Genomic DNA, 15175 nt, shown 5'->3' on the forward strand with positions numbered 1-15175 from the left:
GGTCTTTGGTTATCAGATTCTTTCTCTAAAGTTTAAAGATTGGGCTATATTTAAGAATCAAGATTAAAAAAAAGGAATTAATTAGGGGGGTGTATAGCTCAATGGTAGAGTGTAGAGTGCATGTTTAGCATGCATGAGGTCCTGGGCTGAATCCCCAGGACCCCCGTTTAAAAAATTTTTATTAATAAATAAATAAACCTAATTACCCTCCCCCCCAAAACACAAACAAACAACAAAAGGAATTAGAGAACTTAAAATTTTGTATCATTATATGTCAAGATAAAATTCTAAATTTAATAATCCAGAGGTAGTACTAAAACTATAGAGTAGGTAAAATTAGGTCAACTTTGGGTTAAATGAGCTTGAAACTTGGAAAGAACATTGGCATTCTGCATGTGTCAGATCCATAGTCTCCTTTTATGCACATGAGAGGCAGTGTTGGCTTCTTACCTGGCCTCTGTTGCATGGAATTGAATGTTACACTTTCTTCCTCTCTGGAACCTTTCAGTATATAAGCTCCTACATTAACCTAAAAGAGTTTTTTTTTTTAAGAAATAATTTTGTACATGTTGCTTTATGAGTATCTAAGAGAGAAGTGGGCTTCAGTAACTACCAAGTCTTATATAGAAGAAGGGACTTAAGTAGCTTTTATCTATCCCCTCACTAACTCATTATAGCGGAGATGCTTTAGTCCAGAGGGAATTTTTTTGCTACCTTCCTAATGTCATATACTTGGGTATGATGACATTTCAAGCTATTTGTATTTCTTTTCCTCTTAGAGTGTAGTATCAATGCAGTATTTTCTTTTCTTCAAAAACATGCCTTTTTGCCTGTTTTCCAGATTGCCTTACTGGGTTAAAGGAATACCAGTTAACTCCACGAAGGCCCACTAAAAGGATTTCACAGCAGTATCGGTTAGGCATGAAAAATGAAAAAAATAGTTTCTACTATTTGCCAAGAATGAAATCTTGCAATGCAAGAGTTTTTTTGAAAATATATTTTCTCTTAGGGAAGGTTATTTTATCAGCAGTCCAAAACAAGACAATATTTGCTGCTTTATGTGATAAAATACATTACTCAAATAAGTGATACTGGGTAAGATCTATACCAAAACTTGTCTATTTTAAATGTATATTTTTGGTCTGCCTGCATTAGACAATTTATATATTAAACATACTGAGTCATATAGTGTGCTCAGGAATAAAAAAAAATAGAACCCTTCTAATTTTGTTTTCAAGGAGCTGTGCTATACTGTCCAAAAAATATTTAGCTTTAATTTATGGCTCCTTTTAGGGCTGGAAATATTACTTTGCTTAACTTCACCAAGTTTAGCTTCCTCTGGCTCATCCTGCTCCAGCCACCCTGGTCCCTTGGCTCCTGGTACCATGTTCTTTGCCTCTTCCCACCCACCGTGCCATGCCTTTAAACACATATACTTCCCTCTGCCTACAACATTCTTTCTCTTCCTCTGCCTGGCTAAGTCCCGCTCATCCTTCAGGTCTCAGCTTAAACTTCATCAGGAAAGCCTTTTAAGACTTATAAAAACTCTGTACTAATCACCAAATACAGAAAATAGCACCACCCAAAACTGAGTAGATTTGTAACAGCCTACATGCTGGCTGCTATAGCCCCTTGGATATTTCTTTCAAGATGTGCTGCTTTTTATACCTGATTTTAAGGATTTTAAAACCATAAGGCAGAATCCTTTCAAATCATGGGCCACAGGTGACACTGGGGTGCATTCGTATCTCTGGCTTCTGGGCATCACCTTTCAAGATGTAAGCTTGCCTAATGATAAGGTTACAGCTTTCCCTACTCCAGAGACAGTTTCCTTTTGCATATTAAATAGATGCCTGTGCAAGGTAATGTATTGTAAGAACTCCTTTGCCAAGGCTAATGCCAGCAGGCATGCCAAATAAAGTCAGTAGAATATGTGCTGGCTCTGTATTAGTTTTAGGGGAGGAAATAACAAGTTGTTGATAGGTAGTTCCTCCATCTTCCACAAAAATACCTAAGATGAGAAGATTCTGACACTAGTGTAAACTTTTGCCTCTTGTAAAAAGGTATAATTAGGTCTTCCTTGAGTATCCTCTAAGAGCAAACAGTAACAGTTTTGTGTCTTTTGCACCTGATTTACAGGGCTCAATTTCAGAATACATCTGAATGAAAGATACTTCTGAACCTTAAACACTAGGTAATTGGTTGAAAACAAGCTGCTAGGCAAAGACAAGTCACAAGTAGACAGTGCCCTTCAACCAGGACAGGTGTGCCAAGAAGGCCCATTCATGCATATCTAACGTCCAATACTAGGTTTACAAGACACCAAATTCAAATCCTTTTTTTTGGACCAATGCCATCACTAATCAAAGAACACAAGTAATATTTGGGCTAACAGCCATTTAAGGAAATGGTGGAACCATTCCTTACTGTGGAGAAAGAATGTAACTTAAAAAGGTTTTCTGTACATTTCCAACCTTGCAAGTCGCAGCCCCGTACCATAAATGTGCTGTCTTTCAGGACAGTACAAAGGAGAGAACTAGGCATCCGATAATTCTGTGTAGACTACAAACTGTTACGTTTCCTACTCACATCAAGGGCAAATTTTAGTTTAGACTTTCTAAGAATAAGGCAGTCTAGATACCCTCAGTAAGTCCTGGTTTAAAAAACCAAATGTTGAACAAGATGTAAGAAACAATGTAAATTAATATTAAATAACATACAAAGTATCTTTTAAAATGTATCACTGAGTTCACATGAAAGTGTAAGACATCTGCAAAACTCTGAAAATGAAGAAACAGGAAACCTATGAGGTAAGCTAGCACCAAAGCCTGCTTTTCCCCTGACGGCTCTGTTGAACTCTGGAGACCAGAAGCTACCAGTAGTGGGGGACTGGACATGAAGCTTGAGGCTCACTTAGTCTGGAGTATAGTCAGGCCACCACAGAGAAGTGAAGTGGGCAGCAAGGAACCTTGCCTGTCTCAATTTTGGTGCTTGGTGGAAGAGGATAAATTGCCATCACCCTCAAATTCATAATCACTGGCTAGCTCTCAACGTTTGTGATCTGAAATCACAGAACCTTCCAGCTGATAAAGTGATCTCAGGTTGGTGTTTTGCAGAGCAACAAATTCTCTTAAGGATCTGAATTTCATTCCATACTTCAAATAACTCCTATTTTTCTGAGGAAAATAAGTTTAAGATACCACAAAACAAGGGGAAATGTCACCACCAATAAAAAACAATTTATACAACACACAGCAGATTCGACCACAAAGAATATTGGTAGCAACACAAGAAAAATTAGTGATGTATAAAGGAATAGAAGCATAGAAAATATGAATAAGGAGCAAAAGATTACACAGAACAAACAAGTACTTTTGTAAACCAAACATAACTCATAGGAAAAAATCATAATAATTAAAAATAAAAACCCAACAAAGGAAGGGAAAAACAAAGAAGAAAATGAGAAATGAAAGATAAGGCAAGAAGGGAGGAATGGACAAAAATTTTAAAAGAGGTGATACAATGAGGACCTAAAAACAAGTCCAAATCACAACTGTAATCACAATAGATATAAACATACTAAACTATCCATATTTTTTTCTGTGGACTTATATTTTAACTGTGTCTCTTGCACACTTAAAATATGAGGCCAAAGAAATATCTAAGCTATTCAGATAAACACTAACCAAAATATTGCTATAGTAAATAAAAAGCCAAAAAGATGAAAGCAACAAGCATTCATAGAAAGAGTCGTTACATAATTATATAGAAAGTTCAGTTCACCAAGGAAGATAGAAAAATTCTAAATTGGTATGCAACTAATAATAAAGCCAAAAGAAGAAGCAAATACAACTTCAAGAGAAATTGAGAAATCTACTTACCATAATGAGATCTTGAGCCTCTTTAGTAAATAAGGAATCAAGTATGAGGTGAATCAGTGAGGAGAAGATCCGCACAGCACAACAAGTCTGAGCTAACGGACACCATACTCAACAACTGGAGATTCCCTACTCACCAGGCACACGTGGGGCACGTGTAAAAACTGATCACAGGATAAGTCATAAAGCTAGCCTCAAATTTCAGATAATTAAAATCCTACAGCTCAGGTTCTCTGGCAAAATGATCTTAGAAATACAGATTAAGACAACTACAATCCACCCCTAAGCACTTGAAAACATACTTTTAAAATAACTAACGGGCTAAACAGTCAAACCTCTGGAAGGATTAACAATTAAAAAAATGAAAAGGCACAAATAAACTAAAAGGAATGAAAAAGCATCATAACTATAGATGCTGTGGAAACTAAAATGATATAAAGGTAATACAAATAACTTCATGTTAAAAAATTTTAAGCTAGATGAAGTGGAGAAATCCCTAGAACTTACTAAATTTAACAAAACTGACTCAAGGATATAAAATCCTAATGACGCTACAACCTTTAAAGAAATGAATCAGTAGTTTAAAATCTTCTCTTAATGACCAAATGCCTTTAAAGACTAGTTCCAACCTTCCAGAAAACTGAAAAACTCATTTAATAAGGGTAATGTAACCTTGATACTGAAACCAGATAACAGGACAAAAAAGGAAAATTGTGAGCTGACTTCACTCTGGAACATAGAAGCAAAAATCCTAAATAAATATTGGCAAATTGAGTCCAACAATGTATTAAAATACACATACACCATGGCCAAATTCGGTTTATCCTAAGAATTAGATCAGTTCAGTATTAAAAAGTTAACTATCAAAATCTAATACAGTAATATTAAAAGAGAAAACAATTCAACCATTTAAATAGATGAGAAAAAAAGCATTGAACAATTCAACATTCATTCATAAAAAACTATTAGCAAACTAGAAATAGAAGACAGTCTCCTTAACCTGATAAAGGCCATTTATGGGGGGAAAAAAATGAACTGAAATGTCGAAAGCCTTCCCTTTAAGTTGAAGCTAAAGCAAAGATGTTCACTATCAGTTCTTTCCAACATTGTACTACATGTCCTAGCAAGTACAGAAATGTAAGAAGAAATTTTTTAAAGGTACAAGGATCAGAAAGGAAGAAAACTGCCACTATTTCAGATGATGTGATTATATAAAAAACTCAAAAAGAAATCTAGATACATTATTAGAATAAAAATTTAGCAAGGTTGCTGGATCCAAAATCAACACATAGCAATAATGTGTCTATAATCAGCAACAACCACTTAGAACAGAAACTGTAATTTTTAAAAATTTATCACAGCATTAAAAATATATAAAACTCCTAGGAAGAAAACTAATATAAGACGTGAAGGCCTTTATGGACAAAAATTATTAAAGTTTATTGAGAGATAGTAAAAGAAAACCAAATGGAGAAATACACAATGTTTTTGGCTAGGAAGACTTATTGAAAAGATATCAATTATCTCCAAGCTTATCAACAGATTCAGTACAATTACAAAAGATAATACACAAACTGGGAGAAAATACATATAACATGTTTACTGACAAAGGGTTGGTATCCAGAATATATAAAGAAATCATATGAATCAATGAAAAAAAGACACACATCCAATAGAAAAATGGTCAAAAGACACAAATAGGTACTTCACAGAAGAGGAAACACGTTCATATACGAAAAAAACACTTTCATTATCAATCAGAGAATACAAATTAAACCCACAGTAAGATACTATATAATCACCATCCAATTGGCAAATAAGATAGTCAAGATTAAGTGTTCACTAGGATATGGAACAATGACACTCAACCACTGTCAGTGGGAGCGTACTGATATAAATGTTTTAAAAAACAGTTAAGCATGACCAAGTAAAACCCACTTCTTAGAGCATCAATTCTCAAATTTTTGGTCTCAGAACCTCTTTACATCCTTAAAAGTTATTGAGGACCTCAAAGAACTGTTGTTCACATGGGTTATATTTATCAATATTTACCATATTAAAAATTAAAAGACATTTTCAAAACAAAAATACACTGGTACACACTTGATGAGCTATCAGAGTGATGATGTCATATATCTGGAAAATATTTAAACGTGAGAAGTGAGAGTGAAAAGGACAAATAATGCCTTAGTATTCTTATGAAAATAGTTCTGCCCACACAGACTCCCCTAAAAGAGTCTCAGGGACCCTCAAGGCTCCCGGGGCCACAGTTTGAAAACAATTGCCCTAGAGGAACGCTTGCACACGTGCACCAGGAGACATGTACAAGAATCTGCTCACTCCTCAAATATTTATTAAGCATCTACCATGTGCCAGCATTTTTCTAGACATTACGAATGTTTAAACAGACAAAATTAGACAAAACAGACAAAATCCCTGCCCACATGGAGCTTACACTATAATTTGCAGAATGTTCATAGCAGCATCGTTCAGAAAAGCCCAAAACAGAAAGCAATTCAAATCTCCATGAACAGAAGAACAGATAAATAAATTGCAGTATAGTCATACAATGGAATACTATACAGCAGTGAAAACAAATGAAATACAGTTACATGTATAAACATGGATGGGAATCTCAAAAACAATGTCAGAAAAAAGTCACAGAATACATACAGCATGACAGCATTTACACACAAGTTCAAAAACAGGTAAATCTAAACAATATATTATTAGGGATACATACATAGATGGTAGAACCACAAATAAAAACATGGGAATTATTAACAAAAAAATCCAGAAAAATGTTTACCTCATGTGGTGTGTGTAGAGGGAAGACAAAGGGAGGAATTCTAAGCATCTGAGGGCATTCTAGCTCTTAAGGTGAAGATTGAGTACATGCATGATCATTTTTTCTCAACAAACATTTTAAAAGAAAAAAGATTCTAGGTTATGTAATGTATAATTTCATCAACAAAGAGAGAGAATATCTGATGTTTCAGCCACTGCTCTGCATTGAAAGTCAGCCAATAATGGTAACTGGTGAGGAAGAAATACATAACAATATGAAAAAAGGAATGAATATGAGCTATTCTTCACAGAAGTTAACTAGGTTCCCAGAGAGTCAGGATCCAACGAGATGGCAGTATTATAGTACTGCTCTGCCAAGTTGGTTCAGAGTCACTGGTATGATTCTGGTTAATTGGTTACTTGGTTTACTGGGTATAATTATTTGTATAAAGCAGAGAATAAAATAATAGGTGATGCAAATCTCAAAATAAACTGCCAAAAGACTGCCTCTTTACTGAATTCTGTTGACTTTCAAAAGTACAAATTCCCTTTGGCACATTCTCCTAATAGTACATTTATGTGTTAAGCAATCTAAAAATACAGAAAGTGTATGGTGGCTATTGACTGTTTTTCCACATTGCTTAATTACAGGTGCCACGTTGGTCACACAAATGTCAGAACAATTTTGCAATCATGTCATCACTGGCAGTGCCATTTTGCAGACTAAACAAGGCGCAGTTAAGGTGCAATTTCTCCTGATTAGGGGATTAGCTATGAACTTTGGTATACAATTTAGAAATTTGGAAAAAAAAAGACCTTGAAACACTGGATCCATCCCTTGCACCCAAAGAAGACAGGCTAAAGTTATTATCTTGGGTTAGGAGTTGGTACAAGAGGTAGACCAGGCCCAGCAGCAAATGGTTGGCAACACATTCCCAGGAAGCGGAGAAACAGAAAGTGTATCTTCAGGTCCAATTTCCTCAACTGAGTTCCAGACACTCAGAAAGCTCCTGACATTTCTGTAGCTGTTTTTAAAATCCAATGCTACAAGACCCCAAATCTTACCCACATGTAAGCTGGAATGGACAATGCCACCAGGGGGTGCTATACTGCAACCGGTAGCAGGATGATTCAGATCAAGTAGTTGCTTGGACCACCAGAGCTCTCCGCCCACTCTCTTAACACACTATGCTGCTTTAAGTGGCACACCCAAAACTGTGTTAAAATGGATGTAATTATTATGCCTGTAGCTTTTTCCTCCTTCTCCAATAAGAAGCAGAAATTAGGAGAGAAACTTTCTCAAGCTCTTAGGAAACTCCCACTCTTTCTCTCCAGAGAGGCGGAGGAATGGATAATCCTCTTGGTCAGAGTTGGACATTTGTTGGACCATGCCTTACTAGTAGAAAGAGTTACTTTATGTTCCAAAACAAACACTGGCCGCTACCTTTAATTTTTACCCTGTATATGCTCAGACATAAATGGTTCTCCTTGGGCCTTCCTCAATTTTCATGCTGAGGAATGAGGAATCCTTTAGCTTCTTGTCTCTGGGTGGCAAGGAGAGGAGGAAAGGGGAATGGGTAGAATGGAGGGCCATTTCCTTGTCTGCTATAGCTTTCATATCTGATATGCCACCAATTCCTACTTCTTGCACTTTTATCTTCAGGGAATATATGTAAATTCCCCATCATCTCTGAGGACTCTGCAAAAAACTTGTTTTGAACCAAAAAAATCAAGTCAGGAAATAGTTCCTCCACAGCCTCAAAGCTATGGTTTCCTAGTCTTCTCTCTACACAAAGCCAAAGACTTCATAACCCTGAATTCTCAAGACTCGAATTTGAGGCTCTGGCAGAAGTGGTAGTCAGATTGTGAATCTGATGACCTTAAAGTATGAGGCCCTTGCCCGATTCAACTTATCCAAGATACCAAATATGAAACAAAAGAAACTTGCACTCAGTTTGATGACCTTGCTGAGATGAACAGTCCCGCAAGTGGACATGTTCCTGATTTTAGTTCTCCAGAGGACAGGAAAGAAGCAAATTAATACTAATAAGATATCAAAATCTATTTTCAATAAGGAGGCCAGTATAGCTTTTTCTTTCATCATTCAGTTTATAGAATTTATTGTTTCTCCCCAGAATATGGTAGTTCATGTTTTTCCAGGCATGATTTAAATTATAAAAAGGGCTTTATCTGAGTTATAGAAATATATGAGCATAAGGACTCCCAACTGTAACTGGAAAACTTGGAAGAAAGGTGTGCCAATATCATCTTGTTTTCCAGTAATAAAATGTAAGAGTCCTTTGTCCTATAAGCTTAGAGGTGACAAGAGTGACCTGACTTGACACATAAGACTCCAGTGTGGTTCTAATGCTGGTGTTCTGCGTCCTCCAGCAGCGCCCCATGCTTACAACATATTAAATAGGTAGGTAGTTTTTTCGAATGTTAGACAACTGCCCATGGCTTTCCCATAGGGAAATCAGAGAGACTGACTTTGGAAATATTTTTAGCTCATTTTCCTGATCATCCAATGTTAAAAATCATTATCTACCAATGCCCACCAATCTCACTAAATGCTCAGATCTTTTTAGATCAAAGACTTCCTCTTGCAATCTAAACACACCCATATTAAATCCCTTTTAGCCTAGTAAATATGTGACACACCCCTTATTTATCCCAGGACTTCTCTTAGGAACCTAAGTAACAGCAGGGTAGGGTAACACAAAGCTGGGGTTTGTGTTTCCTCCAGAGGCTTATTAAATCTGCTAAAATCTCTTTCCTTTTCAAAGCCTCCCTCCCATTTTGACCCAATTTTAGATGGGGAGCGAGAGTATGGAGAGAGATGTAAAGGTGACAATTTTCTTTACTCATTTGCTAAAATATTTAAGTACGAGATAAAGGGTTGATATGAAAGAGATATAAAGACTCAGTCTCCGTCTCAAAGACCTACCATCTGTCAGAAGAGGAGGAACAATGCTAACAAGTAAGGGCACAACAGTTTTTAGGCTGCTATGACAGAAGACTTAACAAAGGACAGTGGGGGCACAAGAAAAAGGAGTCAAATCTACCTGGAAATGGAGTATGTCAGGAAAGGCTTCATCAGGTCGGCAATTTACCTGAATCTTGAAAATACGAATGGAGATAGGTGAGAGTGTTAAAGGGGACTGCAGACAGAGGAGATGCATAAAAAAACACAGAGAGCACAGTATGACAGAACCTAGAAAAATGTGAAACTGTCAAGGGAGTGGTTAAAAGTTTCAAATGACAAGATTAATAAGTACAATGAAAGAATTCACTGGATTTGGGAAATGAGAAGTTATCCCTAACCTTTGCTACAGCCACTCTGACAGACAGAAGCCAGGCTGCTATGAATTAAAATGCGTGAAAAGCATAAATTAAAAGGAGATCAAAAAAAGGTGACAACAAGTTTAAGTCTCTTTCTTGGAGCCATTTGCCTTTTTACTTTCAAACATACTAGGTCAGCTGCAATAAAGGTTATAGATAAGCTTTATATTTCTATCAGAAAATGATTCCCAAACACAATCCACTAACTTGTAAACAAGTTTTTAGACACAATCCATTCTTTATGAGACTGCCTATATTATTTTAAGTGATTGCTATAAAATCAACATTTCTACAGAGTTCCTCTGCCATCACTAGTTTTTCTTCCATGTAGTTCAAAATAAATAACAGTTGTAATTGGTTATAGTATAAAAGGTGCTTTATTTTATATATCATTGGTACACAATACATAAAACTGCCTAAAATCAGTCATGAAAACGTAACTGTCGATTATACCTTAAATGGTCAAAGACCAAGTCTATTTTGTAATCTATTTATGACCAGATGACTACGTTAATTTTAAATATTAATAATCTCTTCATATCCAATGTTACAAATTATTTTTATGCTACAAGTGCTGTAATTTTTTAAAACAAAAATATCTTCAGTTATAGTAGACTGTATCTCTAACCAGAACAAACTGTTGCTAGTCTATAAGTCTTTGAAATAATGGATCAACAGTTTCACCCTCTTACAGATGATTATATTTATGTAACTGGGTTATATGGCAGGGAGCCTCATACGTGCAATCAGATTATTTCCATTTTTTTTAAATGCAATAAAAATGAGTTTATAATATTCTATTTCTAGTTAAGCTGCCAAACAGTTTACTAAACTAAAATGAAGCCAATGCAATAGTTTAGAAAACTTAATTCTAAGAGCATGCAACATCAAAATCTTTTTACTACATATGTGAACCAAAGCTGCAGAGTCCAGGAAGAGGACTGTGGCACAAAGGCTTGTACATCTGAATTGCTTATCCAGCAGGGAGGAGTAAAGAAAGTAATTTGGTTCTGTGTAAATCCTCTTATGAAAGATATCTGCATGTTATATAGCCCACTGCTACTCAAAGGAATCTTCACTTAGAAAAATGTGCAAATCGTAAGAAGGTAAATGTACTTTTCTTGTTATTTACCCCAATCCATTCTATTCATAAACTCATAGCTCAAAGTTCTCTTATTAACTATTAATGTCAAAGCCACACAGATTTCTCAATGCCATCTTTCAGTCACCAATCATTTATCAGAGAGATAAATGTGACTAGTACTTAATGTACAAATGCCAGAAAATGGTAAAGAATTGGCTAATTCTTAAAGTAAAAACATTTTAACAAGTATCTTGGTATTGAAAGACTGTCTTTCTCTCTAGAAAATAAGACATATTTTAGAACCACAGGTTCATTGTCACCTCCTGGTCTAGAACACTAGAGGCATTTAAGCAAAGTTAACTAAACAAAATAATAATTAGGTATAAATGTATACGCTCAAACAAATATTCTATTCTTTGCTTAAAGTCAACTTATTCCTTGTAATTAAGAGAAGTGCTTCAAGATGCAAACTGTTAATTAATGCAGAGAATAAGGGGTTAAAAGCCAGACCTTTTCCTAATGAAGCAAACAGACCATTAAAATAACTGAGCTTGAAACAAACTATAACTCTCCATTCTTACTCTTTTTTATAACTAAACACACACATATACACAACAAACCCTAGCATTTAATATGTGCAAAATTGCTTACCATTTATTTTAACTTTGGTTAAGTACTTCTTTAGCCTATATCAGACATATTACGGAAGCTATACAGACGATTACAAACATAATAATGAGGTAAGTTAAAATTCTACTAGTGCAAAAAGCAAGCATATGCCAAAAGCAAAGCATATGAGTTAAACAAAAGCAGAATGAAGCTCTCACCAAGATAGGTGCTGGGATAATAAACCAGAGAAGCTCCTTGTAAACATTGTTTGTAAAATACACATTTAAAGATTATAGATTCATACAGCCACAAAAAAAGGTATTCTAACAACACCATAGTAGTGCATTTATTTTACCTTTAGAGTTTGGAAATCACTCATTATGTGTCTAACAGTCTGCATATTTTCTTCAAGAGAAACTTAATTAGTGAGACATTAATTACAAATACTGTAGTATAAAAATCCCAGTTCTTTACAAAAATTATATATTAAAATATTCTATACACTTTAAATTAGTAACTGGAACATACATATATATCAATTCTGCACAATTAAATCCATCTTTGCTGGGAGTATTATACATGAAGTTTGAGGACACAGCTACTCAGTCAACCTAAACTGGCATAAGGTTACATAGTATAAAAAAGATAGACCTGTGCCCTGCAGTTATTGCAGCTCTGAGTTTGAAATATCTTTTCTGCAATTATTGCTCTGTATGTTCATTTCAGATTCAAATAGGCAGTGGAACCATGAAATTCCTAAAAGGTTTGAAACAAGTTACCTGTAGCAGAGTATCCATAATGCCTATATACGCATCCTTAAGGTTGTAATGGAACCTGAGTAAGCTGTCTAATGCTTCTATTTCAGTTGTAAAAAAGTTTATACAATTTCGAGGTAAAAACAATGCAAAAATAAAACATTTAGAGCATTTACAAAAATCTTACAAATGTTTAAAACACTATTTCAAAACTTGTGTCCTGTTAAGGTGCTTCTTTCTTTCTGCAATAAGGAGGACATATACTTTAATTCTGAATTTTAAATTATGAATGTTTAAATTTCAGCAAAAGTAAAGTTAGATCCATTAAGACAGATGTTGAAATGTTTAGGGATATACTTCAGTTCTGATGAAAATACAGAATTTCAGTGCTGATAGGGACCCTACAGGTAAATTCTTTTAACTGTCTCATCTAACAACAAGGAAACTGAGGGCCAGATAAGTTAAGTGCTTTGGCCAAAATTCAATATACTCCAACATATCAACCTGGTATAAATCAAGAAAAACCATTAATCTTTTTGTATTTTGCCATGATTCTTGGAAAATGACAAAAGTTCAAAAGCAGAGCTTCTGAACTTGCCTCTTTCTTTTTTAAATTTAAGCCCTGTGCTAACTGTATATAAACAAAGAAATGAATCAAATGGCTACTAAAATTAGTATCACAAATATTATCTACTAGAAGATAGTTGTTAGAGGACCACTGCTCATTGAATAGAACGAAGTTAGAGGGAATACTCAAAGACAGGGCCTTTACAATGTAGAGAACATTTACTATATAAGACAGCACAGTGTACAACAGCCAGTTACTAGAATCATCTCAATAACTCTAGGATGACTGAGTTACATGGCCTTTATATAAGATATTGGGGTAATAAAGCCTTCTAGCTTGTATCTTAATTTTACTATTTTCCTTTATAAAAGAGCTATAACTGTAAGGAAGAATCCATATACTAATTTTCAGAGAGGCTTTGCTTCTTTTCTATTTTTATTTGGATCTAGAATTGAGCAAATACATTTTAATAACAACTTACAAACTCAAATTCATAACTATGAGAAATACAGAGAACACTCTTTTAAATGACAAATCTTCATAACCAGTTACTAATAAATAATAATCACAATAGCTTCAGTAAAAAAAAAAATTCAATTTAAAGGTGCTTTTTTATTGTTACCTTGAAGCCATCGAACTTGTGTTGCTGGTCCATACCCCTTCTCATTCTTTGCTGATATCCTGAACACAATGGCAGGCCTGGATGTATAATCGATATGTGCATTTGCAAGCTGCCCAGTGGTCACTACACATGATGTCTTAAGACCACAATAAATCCTCATAAACACAAGCTGACTTGGATTATCTTGTATTTGTGCTGTGCGGATAGCCAAGTATGCTGAATATTCCAAAATATTTCCAGAAGGTGAAGTGGGAGGTTCCCAAGAAAGATGGATACCCTCAACATTCTTGAAGAGAGGGGGGGAAAAAAAAACAAACAGGTAAATGTTCTAAAGTTTTCTCTAATATCACTTACTATGTTGAGTCTATCTTTAGAACACAAGATGCTTTTCACTGAAGTAACTGCATTAGGTGTTAGAACTTCTATTGCTGATTTTTAAAAACCTACCCTAATTGGATCTACACTGTTTAATTTATGCCTTTTAAAAAACACGGCTAGACTTAAATGTCTTCCTATACTATCCCAAAGAAGATAGTTACCTGAAAGTAGACTTCTCTTCTCTAAATAGAGGTAGGACCTTAGGATAAAATATAATCTAATTTCACGTGTTCTCTTAAAATTCTCTAGCACAAACTTTTTGGTTCCATAGCAACAAGAATAAACTTAATATTAAGCTGCATACACAAATTTTACTGACTTTTTGTAATTTGGATGTTGTAATTATGCTTGAAATTTTGGTCCTTAAAAATATCACGAATGATTAGCAAAAAATACTTACAAAACTATTAATCCACCCCTTTTAGTTATCGCTCATTTCATCAGACACTGTCAAAAATCTCTAAACTGGTAGTTTTACTTCACGTACAAAGTTTCAATAATTTAAACCATTAAGTCTTTTTTTTAACTATTGAAGTAGGGTCGATTTACAATGTTGTGTTAGCTTCTGGTGTATAAATCATTAAGTCTTGACCTAATGTCTCACCTTTGAAATCCTGACTGCAGAAGGAGCTCCAGGAAAACCGGGAATACAAGTTTTAAATTCACTGATTTTGCTGAAAGGGCCTATTCCACAACCATTGATGGCAGCAACCCTGAATCTATATCCTGTGCCTGGAACAAGATCTTGTTTCTTAAGTAAACTGTAGTCAGGTACGTCTGCATTTCCTATCTAAAATATAATATATGCAAAAGTCAAAGAAAAGATGCAATTAATTATTTTTTCATTAAACAACAAAACTTTTAAAGAATGAATTCTATTTCAGGGTTGTAGTTCACATTATTTATTTTCCTCTTTCATACATGGAATGAATCCTCCAATACAAAAGTAACCAAGCCCATAAACTGGTGATTCTTATCCAGAGGAAAAGTGCCTTTCCAGTCAAGAATCACTGGTTATGAAAAGAAATATAAGGATATTCTGCACATGAAGAGTATAGAGATAGAAACCTCAAAAGATTTACTATCAAATAGTCTAGCCAGGAAAAACACCCTTTGGACATGGGCAAGCAAGTTTAATAGAAAAGGAGCAAC

At 34.9% G+C, this 15175-nt stretch overlaps 1 protein-coding gene across 2 annotated transcripts in view; it reads right to left on the reverse strand.

The window, feature by feature from the left end:
* Nucleotides 1-15175, reverse strand: part of HCFC2 (host cell factor C2) — a 52869-nt gene that overhangs the window by 6111 nt on the left and 31583 nt on the right. The window contains exons 14-15 of one of the 2 annotated variants that reach the window (XM_072973083.1): nucleotides 14628-14813; nucleotides 13646-13931 (exon numbers count right to left, since the gene is read on the reverse strand). In XM_072973083.1, coding sequence (XP_072829184.1) covers nucleotides 13646-13931; nucleotides 14628-14813 — 472 coding nt within the window. Of the gene's footprint in view, nucleotides 1-6209; nucleotides 13932-14627; nucleotides 14814-15175 lie in introns of those variants that run through there. The other variant, XM_072973084.1, reaches the window with a different exon arrangement.

This window comes from Vicugna pacos, chromosome 12 (genome assembly GCF_048564905.1).
Source record: "Vicugna pacos chromosome 12, VicPac4, whole genome shotgun sequence".
Lineage (NCBI taxonomy): Eukaryota > Metazoa > Chordata > Mammalia > Artiodactyla > Camelidae > Vicugna > Vicugna pacos.